Genomic DNA, 24,317 nt, shown 5'->3' with positions numbered 1-24,317 from the left:
CAAGCCTTTTCATCTTGAACAAAAGAAAGATCAAACTTTGGAGTACCTTATTTCTTCATCATAATCTGTGGGGGTCTTTTTAAGAATTTCTCAGCCTTTCCTGAAGAATGAAAATTTTTGTGGACTCTGCTGCCACCTCATGGTGTAATGAGTTATTAGAAAGACTATAATATTTATTCCCTTCCTGGGAAATTCTAGGAAGCAATGATGGAGGATAACAGGCAGAATAGATTTTTCCTATCTGGTACTCTGAGCGTGTCTTCATAGTACCTGTGTCTAATTGCTTTTCCCACTCTAAGTTTAAGTGGTCCAAAATCTGACTAATTTCTATCATTGCCAAAATGTGCTGGGTGGAATAACATGCTTAAGTCTTCATTTTTCTCTACCTCATTTTTTAGTTTTTTCTTAGCAGGTGCTATGCAAAGTTATCATTTTCCCATATGATTCAATATGATCTCCCTCACCCCCAAACACATACACACACACACACACACACACACACACACACACACACACACACACCGCCCACCACCACTATCCTCTTTATGCAGATGGTGATTTTCTTAACTATTGTGGGTTTTTGTATTCATTGGCTATTTGTCAGCATTGTTCTGGCCCAGGGGGAAACATTAAGGCAAGGATTGATCTGGGGTTCAAGTGGAACAGAGACCCACTCTAGCCTCCTTGTGCTTCCACAGGCAGTTAGTGCCCCTTCATGTGCAGACCAGGACAGAGAATCTTTTTTGTTTGTTTGTTCCTTTATGTTGGCCTTGTTCTACATATTAATTAATTAATTGAATGTATCAACATTCTTTCGTTGGATTTGCTTTTTCAAATGGCTTAATTCTGATAATGTGCCAATTACCGTAAATAAAAAATATGTAATGATGAGTGAGAGACAGACCCCAGAGTGGGTTTTAGGCAGTTAGGCAAGCTTCCTCCCTACTGGATACACACATTTGCCATCAAAAGGTGTGCCAGTAGACTACAGCTTCCTTGAGTGCAGGGATTTTGGGATATTGTTTTTTCTTTGTTCTCCTTGCACCTTACACACAATAGGTGCTTAATATGAGGACACTGTAGCATAATGAATAGGGCATTGGACCTGAACTTGTATCTTGCTACAGACATTTACTAGCAGTAACCCACCTCCCAGGTTTGCTGAAGCCTAATGGGATTAACAAAATGTTCTGCAAATCTTAAAGGACTATATAAATGTTAGCAATTATTTTTTCTGTTATTATTAATAAATGCTTGTTGAATTGGATTGGAATTCTTTACTTGGTAGGATTAAAAGTTTGGACAAAGAAGTTGTGTAAAGGAACAGTAACTGAAATGCATCTTCTCTCCCTGTTAATCTCCCCTCTATTCTTCTATCACTCACTTGCCTAATTCCAAAATTGGAAAATGGCTCTAATGAACCTGTTCTCTGACCTTTTTCTACCTGGCACTGATGCTTGCTTGAAAATTATTCAACTTTCTCTTTGCTGTGACCATGTGTTCTACTGCATTTTCCCTACGATTTGCCCCATTCCTGAACCACTGAAAAACACACTTACATGTACTCTTCCATTTACTAGCTTTATGTGATTTGGGACAGGTCACTGAGCTTTCCTGAATCTTAGTTTCCTCATCTGAAAAATTAAGTAGTTGGACCAAATGAACTTGAATGCCCTTTTCTTTTCTAACTATCTGCCAGTCTATGAACCAAGGATATCTTGGATACCTTGAAAACAAGATGCTCATTTGAAAATGTGGTGGTTAATTTCAAGATATTTTGGGGGGCGATAATGGAATAACTGGAAGATCATCGTGTTCTTGATGCTTAATTTCCCAGGAAATGCTATTAGCCATTCCCAACTGAAACCATAGAACAATGAGAAAATGTTATGGTTTTTATAACTGACTTCTCTTGATGGACAAATTATGTCTGGCATCTAATTTCTTCACAATCAGATCAATATGACTTTCCTGATTTAGCCATCCAGGTAGATCCTTATAGTCACATTTGAAATACATTTAATCTTAAATCATAGGTATACTTACTAAAATGGGAAAATTTTCTCTTCCAATTTTCCTTTCTATTCCTTGATATATCTAGTCTTCATTTTTCAGCTCAGGTCCTTACCTCTTCCATCAGATCTTCTCCACCTACTCTAGCCTGCAATGATCTCTCCCACCTCTGAATCACAATATTTCCTCATCTTCTAATTTTATTATGTATGCTTCTTTTGCCTCTCCCACTAGTTTTCAAGTTCTCCCTAGCATAGTATCAAGACCATGGCAAACATTTAATAAATCCCTGTTGACTGATAAACCTTAGGTTCTCCTACGTACTTACAATAGATGACAAGAATTTATAACTTAGACCTAAAAAGGAAAGAGTTTAAGAATGTTCATGTTCAGATTGATCTCTGATAGTAGAGGCTATATACCTCAGAAAATCTAATGGGAGCTTATGCTATGTAAGCTTTAAACAAAAACCTTTAAAAAGACCTTTAAACAAAAACTAGCTACATCAAATATGTATATGTGTGTGTTCTAATCTCAAGTGTTTCCATAATTTCACTATTTGTTTCCATTCTCTTCAACAGGAATGTAACTCTTTGCATGGAGAATATGTTGGAAGAGCCTGTGGACATGAGCATCCATATGTTCCAGATGTCCTCTTTTGGTCAGTGATTTTGTTCTTCTCCACAGTGACCCTGTCATCTACATTGAAGCAATTCAAGACCAGCCGGTATTTTCCAACAAAGGTACGTTGGTCATATTCTTCATTAGTAATGGGCAATATAATATGAAAGATGTTATGTTGGAATGGCGGTTACATTTGGACTGAGCTTCATCTATACACTCTTTTCCCACTTCCAAATGCCAATGACAGGCAACTATAACTTTCTTCCTCTATACCCTGGTTACTTGTACCCTGTGTGGCTGCCTACCCACCTTGCCTGTATTAAGATACAGTTCTGTTTCATAACCCATCATGCACCATCCCCTTTGGGGCTAACAGAGACCTTATAGAACCTCTGTAAGGCTCTACTTGATATAAGATGCAAGGCTTATTGGAATGTTGTTCAGATTTGTAGGCAATGGATGCAAAAAGAAGTGTCAGTCCCTTCCTCCCACCCCAATTACATCTGCATGTTTAGAATCGAAAATAAACAGAAACAGCTTAGTTCAATATTTAATGCAGCAAAGTAACACCTATAACGTCTGATCCAGCCAAAAACAAGCTCTTTAGGGGGTGAGCTGAAGATGATAATCAAAATTTCCAGACTGGGAAAATGCTTTAAGTGCTATTCCTGCCAGAGAGGCCTTCTGTTTGGTCCCCACCTCCTTCCCCTACCAAGGTGGAGGATTTATTTTTCTTTTAGGCTGAATTTTATCGTCTAATATAGAGTAACCCTTCTTTTTAGCCAAAGCAAAAGCCACTGCATGTGTTTGGTGTACATTGAAGACAGCCCTTCATAAGTCAGGTCCTGCTTTAATTTACGATGTTCTACGAAAGAGATGCATAACAGGATCCTAGGTCCACCTTTAATTGTGTCTGTTCTCTTTCCGTTTCTTCGTATCCTCATTGTTGTCCTCATGTACCAGGTGAACTAATTGAAACATCCTTAGTAGCAGCAACATCTAAATAAGTCTCAGTGGTAGCACATAATTATATTCTCAGCTTCTGAGTTTAGGAAGATCTGAGTTCAAATTTGGCCTCACACACTAGCTGTATAACCTTGGGCAAGTTACAAATCTCTGTTTGCCTCAGTTTCCTCATCTATTAATTGAAAGTAATAATAGCACATACCTTCGAAGATTGTTATCAGGATTAAATGAGATATTTGTAAATCACTTTGCAAACTTAAAAGCACCATGTAAATTCTAGCTATTATTATTTTTAAACATTTTCTATAACTGTTTAGAATTGGTCTAAATACGTAATCTAATGGAAAGAGGACTAAGCTAAGAGTCATTAGAAATAGATTCAAGTCCTGTCTCTGCCACTCACTAGTTATATGCCCTTGGGTAAGTCATTTCATGGGCCTAAGTTTCTCCATCTATGAAATGAAAGAGATTAAACTAGATCCCAGGATCATAGATTTAGAGCTGGAAGGCACTCTAGAGGTAATCTAGTCCATCCCCCTTATTTTGTAAATGAGGAAACTGATGCCCAGAGCTCTTACGTGATCTGCCCTAGCTCACATAGGTAGTAAATTGCAAAATTAAGATCAGAATCTATAGCCTCTAATTCCAAATTCAGAGCTCTGTGTACCATACTCACTCTCATGATGAGTGCTCAAGTTCCTTCCTACTATAAAATCCTATAATTCCACGTCCATTTTCTTAGTGTCTTCACTACATAACTCCTCTCAAATATTGAAAGGCATTTTCAACATTGAGACATGAACTTCAGGGAAAATCCAGACTATCTAACCTTATTCTGAATTTCAGAAAGTTCACATTTAGAGACCAAGAAGGTTTAGATTATCAAACAAATATTAAATTAGAATACAACCATTATCACTACTGTGTTCCAACTACTTTTAAATATTTCTATCTGTGACGTAAGGAACTTTGGGCTTAGGTAGGGTGGGGGTGGGGTGTGGGGATGTGTCCCATAGAAGATACTTCTAGGTCTCAGTTTCTTCATGTATAAGATGAAGGGGGTTTGACTTTGCTGTTGTTGTTGTCATTGTTCAGTTGTTTCAGTTGTGTCCAACTGTTCATGACCCCATTTGGGATTTTCTTGGCAAAGATACTGAAGTAGTTTGCCATTTTTTTCTCCAGCTTGTTTTACAGATGAGGAAACTGAGGCAAACAGGATTGCCTAGATAGCCTCAAAGTTCCCTTCTGATTCTAGCTTAATAATCCTAATTCTAATCTACATATAGTCTATAGCAATGTTTTGGTTTATAAACTGTTTACATATTTGTTTAACTTTAGATGGGAATGTAAGGATAATAAACTGTGATGATAGAATTTTGTGGCTCTATGCTCTCAATTCCATTTAAAATATTTGCCATAAGTTTCATTTTCTTTGACTCATATGGCAATATATAATACTTCACTGCACCAAATGACTTTTTGTTTTTCATTACATCCAGGTTCGATCCATAGTGAGTGACTTCGCTGTCTTTCTTACTATTTTGTCTATGGTTTTAATTGACTATGCCATTGGAATCCCATCTCCAAAACTGAAAGTTCCAAGTGTTTTCAAGGTGAAACCCTCCCCTCACCTTCCCTCTTCTTCTCTTTCCTCTCCCCTCCTTTTATCTGTTCTCCCCTTTCTTCCTCTACTCTCCCCTCCCCTCCTCACTTCTCACCTTCTTTTCTCTCCTTTTCCCTCTCCTCCTCTCCTGTCCCCTTCTCTCCTCTCTTCCTCTCCCCCAATGAAGTATATAAACATTTATGTAAAATTTATAACACTGCTTAAATGCCAATTATTATTTATTTATATAGTATTATTTGTCCATCTGTAATTTTTGTTGTGGAGGGGTTTGTCACCTCATTTACATGAACATTTAAGAAGTGTAGAGTGACAGAGAGGTAAATGAAATTTACCAGTCATTACTACAAATTGGATACACCATTAGAAAAAAGACCCATGGAAATTAAAAAAAAACTGAAAGAAACTTCCTTTGGATATTTCTAATTGGAATTTCTGCATATATCAATACTGATAGTTAAAAGATATTTATAAAGTTAATGCAATAACATTTTAATTCAACTTTATGTTAGAGTAGCTTTTTTATCCTTTGTACTGAAGATGATATTTAATTCTATTTACTGAATGACCAGCTCATCAGTTTTCCTGGTATCTTCTGTAAGACTCTAAAGGAATAGGTGCCGTTATTACATATTAATAGTACACATTTTAAAATTCATACAGCCTACTAGGGATGACCGTGGCTGGTTTGTTACCCCATTGGGACCAAATCCATGGTGGACAGTGATTGCTGCTGTGATTCCAGCTTTGCTTTGTACTATTCTTATCTTTATGGACCAACAAATCACTGCCGTCATTATCAACAGAAAGGAGCACAAGCTAAAGGTATGTTTTTAACCTTTCCACCTAAGGCATGTAAATTTATTTAACTGAAATTGATTAGAATTGTTTAGATTTTCCATATTCTGCCTCATTTATTATTTTAAAAACTGCAATATGCCATCAATTCATCTTGAACCTTAAGGCTTGGTTCTTTTAATTTGGCCTTACAAATATCTGTGTGAATTATAGACAACATTTTTTAGTCTTCAAATTCTTTTCCTTTCATTTTCTTGAAAATTTTTCTAACTAAATTTTTTTTCTAAGAGTAAAAAAAGAAAGCCTCATAGTTTAGAGAAGGGTATGTGGCATTCTCACTGAATTCAGTAAGTAAAACAATTTATTTTATTTATTTTAATAAATACAATGGGATATTTCGATGAAGGCACTTCATTTCACTTATATGCGAACTAGAGATGATTTCACTTTGCTGCTGTGAAAACTGAAAATTTTTTAGCTGCTATGTAATTACTATAAGATGCTTAGACTGAACACTCTCCTCTTCAGTAACCCATGCTAAATACAATCAATACAGTTATTGAGTGGTTAAAAAAATCTAAAGCAATCTTTATAAAAATAGAACATGCACTATCTTGTTTTTGTTCTGATATCCTGGGGAATTGCCAACTATTTTCACATGCCTACCCTTGAAAACATAGGGGAAAAATTTAGATTACCAGAGCAATTGAAATCATGTAGTGTTTTATGGGATTGTATGTGCCTTGATGAGATAAGAAAATTTCTTTTTTAAACTGTTATTGTGATGCAGATATGATTTAACTTGGAAAAGCACAAAGCTATAGCTATTTGTAATAAATAAATGTGATGCAGGGAATAACTGTATGGAGACCAGAAAGCTAAACTCTATTACAATTGGAGAGAACAACAGCATTATGAGCCTTTTTTTGAAGGAAATTTTATATATATATATATATATACACACACATATGTATATATGTATACATATATTATATATATAAAATTGTTGTCACATGTCCTTGATAATGGCTAAGCTTTTCCAAATGATGTGTTTGTAATAATTCGTGTATTATTAGAAAACACCACCTGAGATTAGTGAAAGCCTTCAGTAAAAATTTACCAATCTTAGAATGCCTAAATTTATATTCCTCAATTTCCCAACTATCAAATAGTTGATGGGATTTTTACCACTCCTTCCACCAATCCCATCTCCCCTGATTCTCTTAGCTTTTAACTTGGTCTTATTCTCATGCATAAAAGGCCATGGTAATTTTGGTAGATATCGTTAGAGCCACAAACTCAAGTAAAGAAAGCCTTAAAACAGACCTGATATTTCATTGTTAAACATTGTTCTGTTGCTTTAATACTTTCCAAAAAGTGATGAAAACCTCCTCAAACACCTGCTTTGAGAGGAAATAAAAAGATCCTCTTGTGTTTTAGGAGAAACGAAAGTTATATTATAAACATTGGGTACATATCAAAGAAGATTGATTTTTGAAGCCTTCATGAATAGACAGAAATCCTCTAATTTCAATGGAAAAATTTCTTGAGTAAAGATAGCAATCAGAGTAATTCAGTCAGTATCTTGCCTAAGCATTTATGACAGCATCTTTAAAATGACATAGAGTGATAGAGGGATTCAGGGAGAGTGCTAATATTTTTAAACCATTTTGTAGCCACCTGTCTCTTTTTCTTTCGTCTCCCTTCCCCCTACTCCATTTCTCAGGTTTTTTGCATATACTTTTTTATTGGCCTTTCTATGAGTGTATCTGCAGTCTTCTCTTTTTTACCTAGTAGAGAGAAATACTTTCAGTCTGCACCTCTTTGAAAAATAATCTAAGGATACCTACTTGGTTTTTTAAATTTATAATTTATTTTTATTTTTCCCATCAATTTATTTTCTCTCCCTTCCAATTCTTTACCTCAATTGAGTAATAAAAAAAATCAAATTGTTATAACAAATATGCATAGTTCAGCAGAACAAATCCCCATATTGACCATGTATAAAAAGGTATGTCATAATCTTCATTTAAGTCCGTTTCCTTACTCCTAGGAAATGTGACAGCCCTTTTAAAATTAGAATTTGTCATTGCATTGTTCAGAGTTCTAAAGCCTTTCAAAGCTGTTGTTTTTCATGATATTGGTGTCATTATATAAATTGTTCTCTTAGTTCTGTTCACCTCATTCTACATGAGTTCACAGAGGTCTTCACAGTTTCCTATGAAACTGTCCATTTCTCCATTTCTTATGGTGCAGTAATATACCATTACATCCATAGACCATGATTTGTTTAGCTATTCCCCAAAAGGTTGGCACCTCCTTAGTTTCCAGTTCCTTAACATACAACAAGAACTGCTATAAATATTTTTGTACATATGTGACCTTTGTCCTCTTTCTTTGATCTCTTTGGGATATGTGCCTAACAATGAGAATCAAGGGTCAAGGGGTAATAACATTCTGTCTACAAGAGTTTTGAAATGGGCTTTCTACAAATGGGAAGAATTTTTTTAATCACTTTTTTGGGGGGAAAAAGTTTTTATGAAAACCTAATTAAGATCATCTCAATGTGCATCTGCAGACAGTTCACTCTTCTTTGACATCACTTTTAGTAAGGAGCAATACAATCACAGATCACTTGAGCAAATGAATGCATTTGCAACATTCTCTTGGCTCCACATCCCCTTGAGGATTATAGCATTTGATGTGTTCTTTTCTGCCCTCTTTGTCAGCCTGGTTCTTCATGTCAATCTATAGTCTTTCATGTGGTTAACTTGACAGATGCAGGAAATTGCTGCCAAGCTTTGGAATGAATTTTTTCAGCAGTGGCATCTGGGTATCAGATGGTCCTCTTGGCTGGCCTCTTGTCTTGCTGCATGTTGGTTTTAGTGGGGTCTGGTGTAGCATCACCTGTTGCTATGCTCCCTTTTCCTTCCATATGTCCATTTCCTATGATTCATATATGAATGTGAGAATCAATGCTCCAGTGCTGTCTCTATCTGAGAATAAATTCCACAGAAACATGTCAGAAGGTAAAGATCTCTCTGTTATGCACCGAAAGGGGGATACTTCCTCTTGGCTGACATTTATTCCAGCTACTAATTTGGTGAGGAAGTCTAAGTACGTAAAGACACATTTTAAATGAAAGTCAAGTGGGAAGACTTTTAGGTGATGTGAATTTCTGGATGGTTTTAATTTCTTCAATTTGTATTTAATCAAGATGTCCTCCTTGGTACATGAAACTGTTGGGCAAAATGGTATTTTATAGTTTCTGTCCTTCCCCTTCAAAGAAACACATTTAATTCTAGAAAATCTTTTTTGAAGAAATTGTCTATCCTGCCTGCTTCCTCCAATTCAGTATCCCACTTAAGTATGAAACAGATTTGGAAATCGTAGTTGTGGAAATTTAAACCTCCTGGGAAGCTATCACCTCACCTCCACTGCCATCACTATGAACCTATAAACCTGCAGTTAGCATCATTCAGAAGGGATGTTCTAATGGTAACAATAACCTTGCATCTTTCACTGTTCTGCACTCTCCAAACTCAATGATGACTATGTCTAAACCCAGAATTCACAGAACCTTGGATCTGAAAGGGTTTCCCAGGCTGTGCATATTTCTTACAAGGGTTTTGTTTTTCTTGTTCTTTGTTTTGCAAAGGGGGGGGGGGATGGGACAGAGAAAAAATAAAAGTTTAACTGAAAAAAAAAACCACTATTTAAAAAAAAAAAAAAGATCAGAGATCATATATACCTAAACTTGAATTCTCTCTACAATATAAAGGCAGAATGATACTGTCAAAAGAGTGCTGGATTTGGAGTCAGAGTATGTGGATTAAAATCCAAATTCCAGTTCTGCTACTTACCACTTGCATGATCTTGGCTACCTCTCTGACCTTCAGTAGCCTCATCTATAAAATGAGAGGCTTGGATAAGATAGCCTCTAAAGTCCCTTCCAGTTCTGAATCCATGATCCTATGATCTCCATCAAATGGGGAAATGGAACCTAATAGTTCTAAGTATTAGGAAGTCAAACCTAAATCTTCCCTTCTGTGATCTATACCACTTCTTCTAGTTCTGCCCTCTGTGACTAAGTGGAACATATCTAATGCAGGTACTACATATCATCATTTTTCCTTCTTCAGAACTATTACCTTGAGAGTGATAGGTGACTAAACCCTCGATTATAGAAGCAACTTTCCATTACAAATCATAAAGGAACCAGATGCTTATTCTTTGTGTATTATATTGAAATTTGCTCACTTAGAGTTGCTTAACATCCTTATTCTTATTATGTAGCACTAACCCTTGACAGCCATTCTCTTTTAAAAGATTTTTTGGCAGGATCTACTAATAAGTATGCTTCTCTTCACATCCAGGAGAACACTATTGACATTGTACTCTTTCTGTACATGGAACTTCTTTCTTCCCCCCTCCACTGCCCAATGTGGTCACCCTTATTCAGGCCTGAAAAGGAGAATTGTTCCTCTAGCTCCTGACACTCAAAAGGTTTCTAAGTCATATTGCAGTCGCCATATTGATGACCAAATTCCCTCAGCTGTGCAGCCACCTGCCCTGCTTCTGCCCCACACCACCCACATTCTTTTTTGCTGTATACTTGAAGCTACTCTGGAGAAAATGATCTCTGCAAAGAAATTACCTTATTCTTCCTTCTTTATCTTCAGATGCTGACCATCCAATGTGGTGTCTTTCTGGGAATAGTTCTGAAGAAATGGTGAGAAAAGGGAAGGGTAGCTGATTCAGATGAAAGCCTTAAATGGACATGCACTCAGCAAGTTCAATTTAATAGACAGTTATTAAGCCCCTAGGTGAGGAAGTCGCATGGTCAATATCAGGAAGAGAACCGGATTTGGCGTCACAAATAGTGTGGCTAATTATTACTTACGTGACTTTGAGCAGGTCCTCTACTTTTGGCCTCATCTCTCTCATCTATAAAAGGAGGGGGCTAGATGATTTCATTTCCAGCTCTAAATCCTTTGTGCAAGGCACAGATATTCAAGATAATTGGTAACCTGGGTCCTGTGAGTTCACTTACCAAATAGTGATATTGGTTAAAGCTGCAACGCATGCATTATTGGTAAATCAGCCCCCCATCCCACTTTTTAAAGTGAAGATTCCTACTTTTTGTAGATGAACCAAGTTCTTCGTTGTTTTCCTTCTTCCTCTCCTCCCTTCCCCTTTACTCAGTTACCAAATCTTGGAGGTTCTGCTACTTCCTTTCTCTCCTGACTTCTACCGCTACAGTTTAGGTTGTTAAACCTCATCCCTAGATTTTGGCAGTAGACTCTTTTTTTTTTAATTTAAAAATATATTTATTTAATTTTTAATTTATGGAATAAAACAAGCATTTCTATGACAAAACATAATAAAAAAGATGATTTCACATGAAATTATAAATCTATTATATACAACTTACTATTCCTTTTAAATAAATAATAAGATTGACTCTTAAGTGATCTCTACATCTGTACTCTCTCACCCCTCAAAATCTATCCCACTTACCACTGTGAGGATAATCCTCTAAAACTACAATTCCGAGTCTGTCCCTCCTACACTTGAAAACATTCAGTGATTTTATTTGCCTAAAAAATAAAGTTCAAGCTGTTTAACCTAGCATTAAGTCCATTGGACACCAAACTTCCTTTTTCTTCTTATTTTCCACAATTCCCCTTCGTGTGTTCTATCCAAACTGGACTACAGTATTGGCTGTTGTCTGAACATGAATTTCATTTTCTCACCTCCAGGAGTGTCTTTGTTCATGCTGTTTGTTAACTTTGCCTGGAACAATCATAGCTTTTGTAGGGAAAGAGGCAATTTGTCTGACTGTAGCAGAGGGTTTGTAGATAAAGGCAATATTTGAATAAGTAAGGTGAGACCAAATTATTAAGGCTCTTCAAATCAAACAAAAGAGTTTCAATTTGCTCTAACAGGAGTAAGAAACAATGGTAAGTTACTGAGCAAGGAAATAATGGCACAAAAACATTATTTTAGGGAAATGTGTCTGGGAGCAATAACGTAGGGAGAAATTGAAGACAGAGAGACCAACCATTTCAATAGTCAATAATGGTCCAGGCAAAAGGAAATGAAAACCTGAGTGTTCTATATACCACCTTCCTCCCCAGTTGAATATAATCTCTTTGAAGGCAGAGACTGTTTTGGTTTCGGTTTCCTGTCTCTACAATGCCTAGGATATAGTAGATGCTTAATAACTGCTTGTTTGTTAAGCATGAAGGAACAGAGAGTATGAATAGTGGCAGAGGAAATAGAGAGGAAAGGAAAATCTGAGAGATGTTTCAAAGTGGGAAAAATAGTATTTGGTAACAGATTAGGCAAAGGAGACCAAAGAGAGAGAAGAATTAAAGATGACAACAAGTCTGGAAATTTTGATAGTACAAGTGATGGAAATGAGAAAGCTGAGTAGTGGGGTGGGATGGGGTGGGTTTAAGGCCAAGATAGTAAGCTCAATTTAAGCATAAGTTTTAAGATGACAGTGGAACATCAAAGCAGAGATATTCCATACTCAAACAACATATGGGATTGGAGAATTGGTGAGAAGTTGAGACTGAAGATAAAGCTTTGAGAATCATCTGCATAGAAGAGAGAGTTGAAGTCATGAGGGTGGATGAGCTCACTGAGGCAGTATGTGCAGGGAGAGAAGAGCAGAGGGTCAACTCCAGAAAAAGTGGGTGGTTAACAGTATCAAAAGTAACAGCAAGATTGAAGAGAATGAAGCCTGAGAAATGGCCATTGGATTTGACAAGAAAAAGGTCATCAGTAACCTTTAAGAGAGCAGTTTTTGTGGAGTGGTGGGGGTGGAAGCCAGATTGCAGTGACTTCAGATGGTAAGAAGTGGAGGCTGTGTGTGTAGACCACATGTTTGAGGAGTTGGCAGCAAAAAGAAGAAGGGAGTGGATGATAGCTAGAAGGGCTGCAGGCTCAAGAAAATATGTTTTGTTTTGTTTTGTTTTAAGATAGGGGAGGCCAGAAAGAAGGAACCAATGGAAAAGAAGATACTACAGATGCTAATGTATATCACACAGATAACTGTGAGAGTAGAGACTCAAGTGGAAAAGTAAATAGGGTCATTTCTAAAGTCATTCCTAAAGTAAAGGAAAAGGGACAAAGTACATATGGGGCCTCTGGGCACCAAAGGGAACATTGTCTCATCATTTGGGTAAGCTGATAATAAGGGTAGAGTCAGCCTTGTATGGAAGATCTGTATGGAATCATTGACCTAGATGCCTAGTTCCCTGATGCCTTCACTGATAGCTCCTCAAGGTTTGGAGTCTCAAGCTGCAAAAAAGTGAATCCACCAGTCCTAAATCTCCATGGTATACTGGAGTCAAAAGACCCTGGAGGTTGGGGGACTTGGTTATATAATTCTTTCCCCATCTTATGGTTGGCAAACTCCCATTTCCTGTGCCTCTTAAGCTTGTGATTCAAAAGTTATCTGCTGAGTCAACAATCCTTTCTCCTTGCTACTTCTTCCCCAGTCCTCATTCCTATCCACCTTAGTTCTGTTTCTCCATGGTCCCTATATTCCTCTGTCCTACCATTCTATTCCATTCTCTGGAGCCCCTACCTTATTGTTTAACAATATCTCGTTCATTGTAGATCTCTACATCTTATACTCTTTGTACTTCACAGAAATCTGGCTCTCCAGAAGACGCTACATCATTGAGTACCCTCCCTATAAGTTGGTTGTTCCTTCTTGAATGCCCACTCTCTACTCTTGGCTAGAAGGAGGAGTCAGTCTGCTCTTTGCTACTTCCTGACCTTCCCTCTACCACTCATCCCTCTCCAGACTCTCCTCATTTGAGGTTCACTCCATCCCTTGATATCTCTATCCCAGTCCTAGGTGTTCCCATCTACTTAGGACATTCCTCCTCCCTTCTCTAAGAGTTCATTACCTGTCTCATAATATTCCTTTATATCCCTCTTTGTGCCCTTATATTTGGTGACTTAGATATATGTGCAATTTTCCCTTCCACTGCTTTCTGGTGATTTGGTTTACACCATCACCTATAACTGTGCCACCTCCTTTATCTCAAACTCTGAAATTCCCCTTTATTTTCCTAATTTCCTCTCTTTCTATCTCCCTCTATACTTCACTTCTAAACTTATTATTTGCCCTCACCACAACTCCTTCCATCCTATTCTCTTTTAGTCAACATCAATCATGTTCTGACTCTGCATTCCTATCTTCATACATTTGATTCTATAGTTGACCAATTTAGCTACCCTCCACCCTTGAAACCCTTGTCCTTTTATCTTGCCAACATTTATGCTCTGCTAATCCTGAGCGCAAGATGAACCTCACCATCTGATTTCTCTCTTCCTATTCCTATTCTGCTAAATGCTGCCAAATGATGTTACATAACTAGACTAACTGGATCATTATAAGTATATGTCATCTAATCTCAACTGGGCTGTCTATGCTACAAGATAATCTTTTCATTCTCCCCAAAAAGACACTCTATCACACTCTCCAGATCAGCTGTTTCAAGCGTTATTCTTTTTTCCTCATCTTCTCTATGTCTCTCTGATGCCCTGTCTCTTAGTCGATTGCCTTGCCTCTAATTTTACTGAGAAAATTGAAGTCATCAGTCTTGATCCCTTTCTCATTTCCTCTGCACCATACCTTGAAACCACTATACATCTCTAGTCAGTCTGTCCTCTGTTCTAGTCTCTGAGGGAGGACAGGCCTCTTCTCCTTATCAGAGCTAACCCGTCTACTTTTGCCTTCGCTTCTTCTCTGGGTGTTTGCCAGAGGGATCATTCCCTCCCCTCCCATCTTCTGTGTCTCCCTTTCTCCTGGTTCCTTCCCTGCTGCCTGTAAACATCACCAGATCTTCTACATCCTTAAAAAAGTCTCTCCCTATATAATTAGGCTTCTGACCAGAGTTACTGATGGCCTCACAAGTTGGCCCTCATCCTCTTTGACCTTTCTGTAGCTTTTTACAGTGTTGCATGCTCCTTCCTTTCAGGTATAGTCCTTTGTATTCTGTAGTGTTACTCTCTCCTGATTCCCTTCTTATCTTTTATCACTTCCTATGTGCTCACCAGTGAGAAGTCCATGATTTGAGAAGATAAGAAGACCAAGGGTAGAGCGGTGGGGAACACCCATCCTTTTTCAGGTTCATCATCCTTTTCTTCCCTTCTCCTTCGTCCTTCCTTCTCCAAAGATGGATATCCCCTAAGATTTTTTTCCTGGGTCCTCCCTTCTTCTCAAATTACAAGATCTCTACCGGTGAGCTCATGAGATCTCATGGGTTCAATTATTCTCTTTATGCAGATAGCTCCCAAATCCATCCCAAATCTCTCTTCTGAGTTCCAGACCCACATTGCCAACTGCCTGCTGAATATGTCCTTAAGTTAAATAAGCATCTCAAATTCATCATGTCCAAAACAGAATTCATATTCTTTTCCCTCAAATTTTCCCCTCTTCCAAATGTTTCTATTACTATTGTTGTCATTCCCATTCTCTTATGCCACCCAGGTTTCTAATGTCATAGCCACTCGACTTTTCTCTCTCCTTTACCATCATCTCCTTTCACACAATATATCTCAGGTTTGTTGCCTTCTCTACATTCACTTTCATTCAAGAACTCATCACCTCTTGCCCAGATGATTGTAATAGCCTTCTAATTGTTCTTAATTCAGTCACTCCTGTCTAATTCATATCCTAAATTTGCCAAAATAATCTTCCTAAGGCACAGTGTGACCATGTCATTATCCTGCTCTTAAGCCTTGTGGCCCTCTGTTGCCTCTTATTCTGACTCAAAACCATCTTTCAAGTCTTTGTAGAATTTCTACCTTTCATGCACTCTACATTCCATCCATATCAGATTATTAGTCATTCTTCGAATTTGACACCCTATCTCCTGCCTCCATGCATTTTCAGAAACTTTCCCTTCACCCTTATCACTCAGAATACTTGTCTTCCTTCAAGATTCATTTCAAGTGCCACCTCTTCCAAAAGGTTTTGCTTGATTTTCTTTTTCTATAATAGCTAGCATTCATATACTTTAAGGTTTACACAGTATTTTACAAATATTATCTCATTTTGTCCTCATAACAACCCTGGTAGGTAGGCACTGTTTTTATTCTCATTTTGACAGGTGAGGAAATTGAGATAAACTATGGCTTAAATAACTTGTCTGAGTCAGGACTTGAAATCAGGTCTCCCTGACTCCAGATCCAACATTCTATCCACTATGCCACCTAATTGTCTTTCAATTGCCTTGAATTATACTTGTTGATATGCATATTGTATATCACTCCCCCAGTAGTATATGAACCCTTGACTACAAGTATGATTTTATCTTTATATTTGTATTCCTAACTCTGTGTATAGTGTCTTGCACATAGTAGATATTTAATAATGTTTGGTGAATAGATGTGAATTTAATTTCCTCCTGAGTTTACATATATGTTGGAAATATATTGGAAATTGAGATGACATTAATCTGCGAACACATTTTATCTGTAAAAGTATAAGCTTCTGAAATTGATCCTAGCTGCTGTACATCTGCCTATGAAACTAGTTTTCTAGGTACTTATGTAATGTCTATCACTTTTACATCTTTAACTTTTATGCTATTTTTAGTACACGTCACACAAGGTATGAAATAGTAAATAATATCTCTTGTGTTCTTACTGCTACCAGTGCATGGTGGTACTTACCCCTGGTTCTTCTACAGGTATTAGAAGTAAGAATCTTTGTTTCCTCCCAACAGAAAGGATGTGGGTACCATCTGGATTTACTGATGGTGGCAGTCATGCTTGGCGTGTGCTCCATTATGGGACTCCCATGGTTTGTGGCTGCCACAGTTCTCTCAATTACTCACGTGAACAGCCTGAAACTAGAATCTGAATGTTCAGCTCCAGGGGAACAACCCAAATTTCTTGGCATCCGAGAACAAAGAGTTACAGGGCTCATGATTTTTGTCCTTATGGGTTCATCTGTCTTTATGACCAGCATTCTCAAGGTAAATCAGGCCTAACTTTATGCATGGAATCAGGAGGCAAAGTATATGTGTCATTGTAAATGATGAAAATTTCCATTTTGCAAAAATGATTCATTGAATTGGTCAAAATGGTAGATTGTGTTATCTTTAATATATTCTTTATATAAATGTTCCTAGCTAATTTTACCAAAAGCAAAAACATGACCTTTACTGAAAGCAAAAACTTCCAGTTTACTTTTTGAAGTCCTCTTTTAAGTACATGGGCCTCAGTTTCTTCATAAATAAAATGAGAGGGTGAGAGATGTTGCTAGGTGGCGCAGTGTACAGAGCTCTGGCCTTGGAGTCAGGAGGACCTGAGTTCAAATCCAGCCTCAGACACATAACACTTACTAGCTGTGTGACTCTGGGCAAGTCACTTAACCCCAATTGCCTCACAAAAAAAATAATAATAATAAAGTTTCTTTCAGCTGTAAATCTTTGATCCCATGCACATAAACTTTAATTTGACAAAGTGAATGTCTAAATTGAAGGCATCTAGGTGGCACAGTGGGTGGAGCACTGGGCTTAGAATCAGGAAGAATCTTCTTTATGAGTTCAAATCCAGCCTCAGACACTTACTAGTTGTGTGACCATGGGCAAGTCACTTAACCTTGTTTGCCTCAGTTTCCTCATCTGCAAAATGAGCTGGATAAAGAAATGGCGAACCACCCAATCTTTGTCAAATGGGGTCGTAAAGAGTCGGACATGACAGAAAACAATTGAACATCATCTTGAAATGGTTAAATTAAATTATAACTGTGATCAAGTTCTTGGCAAAAGGCATTTTTTTGTTTCTGACTGACATCATTGATTTTTTTTTGCAATAAAAATCTGACATATCCTGAATTTGATTCAGGTTCAAACTAAGTAAAGGGTCTATTTTCTTCTCAGCGGGCAGATATAATTCCAATTAATGATATTGAACATTGCATAGAGGCACTGAGATGAGCAGAGACTTGTCCATGGTCACATTTGCCATCTCCTATTCTAAATACACCGTAAACCTATTTCATGGCAATTGTCCATGCATGCATTCATTTTCTTATATTTAAAAGGGGTATTCTAGCCATTGTAAAACTTTAAATAATGGTTGCTTTATCTCACATAGTTTAATGAACGTTTCCAATCTAATCTAACTAGATTTTAAGCTGTTACCTTTTTCAGTTGGCTACAACTTAAAGAATATAAACAAATTATTTTGCTTTGAATTAGAATTTTAAGAATTCTGTACATTTTATCTTGTCCTACAAGGTTGCATCCTATAGTAAATGAGATGATGCCCAAACTGCAGGATAAAAAGGGGAAAATGCAATTGTTTACAAGTTTCCAGCCTGGTGTTGACAAAAGCAACTAGATATTAACTGTATTTTTCTCTTTTTATCTTGATATTTTAGCATTGTAAAGACAAAGCTCAAACTTTCTGAAAAGTATATTGTAATATATATTTTTCCTTCTACTATAGCCACACTAGGAATATTTTTGGTAAGCATGAAATACCATCTCACAATGATATCTGAAAATACTAAATCGTATGTTATTCTCTGCTCTGATTTTCCTCCCTTTCCAGTTTATTCCAATGCCAGTGCTTTATGGGGTATTTCTTTACATGGGTGCCTCATCTCTAAAGGGAATTCAGGTAAGTTTGTCATGATAAAAACTTGTAGCAATCTCTACAAAGTACTATATTATGGTAAATTTTACAGACAATGGGAAAGCCAGTTTAGGAACTAACATTAGAACATATCTCCTGTGGTCCCCCTAAATTGGATAAGATTTGCCATGACTGCAAAAGGCCAAAGTAGAATCTTCTAGCCAGTCACTAGCTTTTCTGAATCTTAGCTTTCTTCATTTATAAAAAGAAGACGCTGGACTAAAAATCTTCTGAGGTCCCTTCCAACTCTCTATGTTTATCCTATCACAGTCCTACAGAACTGTATTTATCATTAACAAATTAACACTGTGGGATTAAACATATTCCACGCACAAGAAAAAGAATGAGCATTTTCTGAGTAAGTAAAAAGATATTATTAATATTGTAGAAGTTGGGAGCAAACTATCAGTGCTTAATATTTTCCTTTGCATTTTAACTTCCTTGCTGGGTTCCATAACTCAATTACATCAAAACCAAGCGTTTTATTGCTCTCAGAATAAAAGAATCTATCGCTCTAGGGTAAGTTTATTGAGAAGTTTAATTTATCACAGGTTGAATAAAGGAACTACATAAACTGTATCTTCTTCTAATAACAAGACTACTCTGAATTCTCTCATTTGTCTGTGTATTAAAAACATGGAAAAGAAAAGACTCAAGGTTGGATGAGAATCATTCTTGGCATCAGGCCAGCCCAGAGTCCCTTTTGTTGGGTAAAGAACCAGCTTCTGACACTCCAAAAAAAAAAAAAAAAAAAAAAGAGAAGAAGAAGAAGGGTAGAAGCCTGGCCCTGAGATCAACATTGAGACAAAACATGTGTAATTTGCGGGAGATCTTGAGTTGATTTCTAAGTGTCCTTCAAAGGAATGAGACAGTAGGGGTGACCGGTATTATGCTAGATGGAGTTGATTCTTCCAACGGAGGTTATAGGGAGTAGCTGCATAATGTAATTTCCCCACACAAAAGTTCATTCGTTCCAAGAACTTTTCCTCCAGAAAAGTGCACTTCCAATGATTCTGGCTTCCGTTAGGCAATCAGGGAAAAGTGCCGGAAGAGGTTTTGTTTGTTTGTTTTGCTGTTTTTTTTTGCCTTTGGCAAAAGTTCCACTAGCATTAATTTCATCTCTAAGTGAAAAGTATTTATTATTAGGCCCCAGGCTCACATAAATACAGCAGCATAAGTTTAAGAAACAAAGTAAAATAGTTTTGATAGGTTTCGACAGATTTTTTCCCCTAATTCCGCTCACATGATTTTGTACCCATGAGGTTTAGAATTAAACAAAAATGTCAAGTTTTGGAATTCTTTGGGGTGTGAATCTTTCAAATGAGAATTGAGGAAAACATTACCCAAAGACCTAGGAGAGAAATCTAATGAGTTTTAAGTAGCAACAAATGAAACGGGATGAAAAGTCTTTCATGGAGAGTTTATTGAAAATAGAAGTGGAGCGTCCAAGTCTTGTACTTCAAATATTCATGATTGTAGAGAAATGGAAAGGCAATCGGAAGAAAAGAAAAATATAATATTTACATATTTTTAAATAAACATTGTTAATATTACTTGAAGGTTAGTCATTGAACATTTGTTAAATGCCAGTATTAACAAGGGAAAAGTTAAATCGTTCCCCTACGTGTGGGAGGATTCTATAGAAGTTACCTGGTTGTTTGGCAATATTAAGAAACTTATTATGTAGGCTTCTCACTCTGAAATGTGGTAGAAAAAACACAGAGAGAGATCACGGTGTTCTCACGTACACTGTTTTTGTATTCAGCTGCACAGTCACTTCTATATTCATTCCAACACTTTGAAAACCCAAAGTAAAGCAAATGTGCCACCTAAACAATAACAATTCAGACACCCACACACCAAGGTACACTTATGCAATTACACAGCTTCACAATTGGGGAAAGGTTTGCTGGGAAAAATTAGTTCTATAAAATCTGAGACATTCATATGTTAAGCAAGTGATTTTCTCTTGCTTTCCCCCTCTTTTTAAGGAAGGTTCCATTTTATGAATTTTGCTCCACACACAGAGATATGAAGACAGATTACTTTTTTAAATACTCAAATAAATGATTCAAAAGACTCTTCTTGTTTATCCTCCATTGAACAGTGTCCTCCAAATACATATAGGATTGCAATGATGATTCGTTGTTTAAAATTATAGTAATAATGATGATTCATCTCCTCAAGAACCTTCTCAGCTAAATAGTAGCGGGTAGAATTGAGTTGAGCAGATAAATGAATCTCCCCCTAATGTCTTATCCAACTTCCTAATAAAAATGGAATGTGATTATCAAATTTTACAGGTTCTCATGTTTATTAAGATGAGAGCATGGGACTGATTGCAGGGACAGCTTAGTGCTATTGAAAACCAGGAAACTCGAGGGACCTAACACTCAAATAAGATGAAAAAAATGTGAATGGAGTATCAAGTGAAGCTAAAATGTTAAGACTGCAACATCAATTTATGATGATATGGTTCGTCTTTCTTATTATTTATCAAAACAATTTAATTTAACTTATCTTACAGTTCTTTGATAGAATAAAGCTTTTCTGGATGCCAGCAAAACACCAGCCAGATTTCATATACCTACGGCATGTACCCCTTCGAAAAGTCCATCTCTTTACCATCATTCAGATGAGTTGCCTCGGCCTCCTATGGATAATCAAAGTTTCAAGAGCTGCCATCGTCTTTCCCATGATGGTATGAAAACACTATTATCTCCTTATTAGCTCCCTCTGTACAAAGAGCTGTTATCTGGCATATGGACATTTTATTGGATCTTCCATTCAGAGGATGGGAAGAGGGAAATACAATACAACTGAAACCAGTTCATTTTGGTGAGATAGTAGATTAAAACTAGTCACTAAAATTAGGGTTTAGAATACCTGTAAATTTCAATTATCCAGGTTACTTTTGTCTCCTTAACAGTGAGGATAAGTGACAAAGGATTAAATTTGGGAGGAAAAATGAATGTTTAAAAATCATTCAAACTTGAGATTAAGGTGTAAATATCATGATGAAAGGAGTATTTTGGAATCAAATGAGTTTAAGTCTCTCAAATGTTCCATAATTTAAAAAGAGATACTCAGTACAATATAGAATTATGCTGTTATTAGTATCCATAAGAGTTTCTTGTCTCTAATGATGATGTTAAGATGCAAAATAGTTAAAAATTTTAATGAGGTAGGCAAGATAAGTTTATCTTAGCCCTAATTTGTAATAGAAATGTGAATTTTAAAATTTCTTCCGCCATCATAATTATAATATGCCCAACTCTTCCATATTGAGGCCTACAATACTTTTAAAAAAAGTATCACTTATGTGCTAGGAGTAATTTTAAGTTCTAAACACAGTTCAGATGATATATGCACTATATACTGCTATACTAACATTTATTTTTATATCAACCCAAATAAAGCATTTCAATGTTATTTGACATGTTTCCATTAAATGTATATGCACATATAATAGGCTTACTATGCTTTGAAATTATGCCCCTGTTTGATACAGGTGTTAGCTTTGGTGTTTGTAAGAAAATTGATGGATTTACTTTTTACCAAACGAGAATTAAGTTGGTTGGATGATTTGATGCCTGAGAGCAAGAAAAAGAAATTGGAAGATGCTGAAAAAGAGGTAGGTCAAAGGAAAAACAGTATTGGATTTTTTTTTTTCATTTTAAAATTCAATTCTCTTTAGTAATGAAACTCATCATTTCCCACCCAACCATTGGCCCTGAATAGCAAAAGTTATTTGAAACAACTAGATTACCCTATTTCATTTTATGTAATCACTGATCCTGACAGATGTGAATTGGATTGATGGAAAGTTTACAATCTGACACCAGAAAACTGGCATTTGGACAAAAAAAAGTGCATACTTGATGTGTTTAAACCTAGACACACTGAAAATATGAGGCTATTTTAGGGAATGATAGCTTCTATTTATAGAGTGAGCCAAGTCACAAATTCCATTAAATTCATAAGATAATTTGGACATTTATGTACACAATCTTCAGGTGCTATGATTGGTTTCAAAAACCCCTATCCTAAGTATAGCAGACAGCTGATAATGAATTGTAGTGTCTTCCAATCCCTACATGTATAAGGACTGACTTGGCTGAACGTGTAAGAGGGCAAGGAACAAATTATTAATGGCATTTTGTTAGAAATAAGAAATGTGTTGGTCAACAGACTACAACAAAAATGTTGTTGGTCATTGGTTAGTTTAAATACTGAATAGTGAGAAATGTTGCTTTGACTTGCTTTTTCAAAATGATGGAAGGTTGACTTAATTGAGCTGTTTTCAGAGAAAACTTTTCTTATTTTCATGGTCTTCTTCTCTGTCCCATGTTGTTTCATATACTAAAAGAAATATGTCACTTCTTGGTGCTCCTGCACTATAATTCATTACTTTCAATGGGATAAGGTTACTTTTACTTGGTTTGTCATTCCTAAATTTTGGGAGCTATTCTTATATCTACTTAGGCAGATATAAAATTATGTAGAAGCCATAGAGTTTGCAGATGACAAGATTAACTAGTAAACTATTTGACACATTAGTTAATCACATCAATTTAAAGATAGAAAAAGAGAAATGAAGTTAACATTTAAAAGAAAATATTTATGAGAGCTTGGGAATTAATCTTTATATTTATTCTCTATGAGAGGTATAGTGAATTTGTCCGCTTCCTTCAACCATCAAGTTTGTTAGTATATCCACACATATGTTCCCTTAAACTATTCTAAGGGTCTTCATTTTTGCTCAGCCACATCAGTGTCTTTCACTATTTAGACAGCAAAGACTCCTCATGAGACTTCTGTCCATTGTTTCTTGGAGAACTGTCTCTCAGTGGTAGGACTGGATTGTTGTAGGTTTCTCCTGTGGTCATTTGATTCTAAATGGTCTCTCCACTCTTGGTGACCTAGCATGATTAAATAACTTTGTCCTAGAGAATACCTGAGAACATTAGCTTTTGTAAATGATCTAGAAAGCTTTTTTTTGAATAGCATTTTCTCCAGTGACATGTTTGAATTCTAGTATGACCACTAGTTCTGTATCTTTCCAAGTGCACTACAGAATTTAGTATTTTAAAATTTTGATTGAGACATAAAAAAGCAAATCCCTACAAGCACAATATCCAATAGTATTGGTTTTCTTTTCTAACCTTGGTTTTAGTTCATTTCTAGTGTGTTTGTTCTTTAGACAACATACACCCCCTCCCAAAAAGGCAGGGTGGGACTCAATACAGACTAAGCCTAAAGGAGATAGGAATCAACAAACAAATATTTTTGAAGGGTAAAGGTACTGACACTTGAGGCTAAAGGGCCACCTGACCTTTCTGTCCTCAAATTACCTTGTACATGTTGTATTTCCTTTCCACAGGTGCCACTCTCCAAAGGGAATATAAATCCCTTGAGGACAAGGATTATTATGGTTTTATCTTGGTACCATTTGATCTAGTACAGTACTTTGCACATAGTAAACAACCTATCAAATGTTTGTTGAATTGAGTTGGGCTAATTTAATTAATTATATTTATTCTCAATTCCAGCTTTCTAGCTGAATGCAATTTGCAAGTTAGGTTTCTGAACAAAAAGTTTACATACAAAGCTTGCT

At 36.5% G+C, this 24,317-nt stretch overlaps 1 protein-coding gene across 3 annotated transcripts in view; it reads left to right on the top strand.

The window, feature by feature from the left end:
- The window catches only part of SLC4A10 (solute carrier family 4 member 10), a 257,305-nt gene that overhangs the window by 214,998 nt on the left and 17,990 nt on the right, over positions 1–24,317 (top strand). For all 3 annotated transcript variants that reach the window (XM_027865793.1, XM_027865794.1, XM_027865792.1), the window contains 7 exons: positions 2,595–2,756; positions 5,103–5,216; positions 5,888–6,049; positions 16,780–17,031; positions 18,617–18,685; positions 21,228–21,401; positions 22,212–22,334. In XM_027865793.1, the coding sequence (XP_027721594.1) occupies positions 2,595–2,756; positions 5,103–5,216; positions 5,888–6,049; positions 16,780–17,031; positions 18,617–18,685; positions 21,228–21,401; positions 22,212–22,334 (1,056 nt within the window). The remainder of the gene's footprint in view (positions 1–2,594; positions 2,757–5,102; positions 5,217–5,887; positions 6,050–16,779; positions 17,032–18,616; positions 18,686–21,227; positions 21,402–22,211; positions 22,335–24,317) is intronic.

The sequence above is a fragment of the Vombatus ursinus genome, unplaced genomic scaffold, assembly GCF_900497805.2.
Source record: "Vombatus ursinus unplaced genomic scaffold, bare-nosed wombat genome assembly UNPS02014779.1, whole genome shotgun sequence".
NCBI classification, from domain to species: Eukaryota; Metazoa; Chordata; class Mammalia; order Diprotodontia; family Vombatidae; genus Vombatus; species Vombatus ursinus.
Note: the sequence above shows the minus strand (reverse complement) of the source record. Positions and strands in the feature narration are given on the sequence as shown.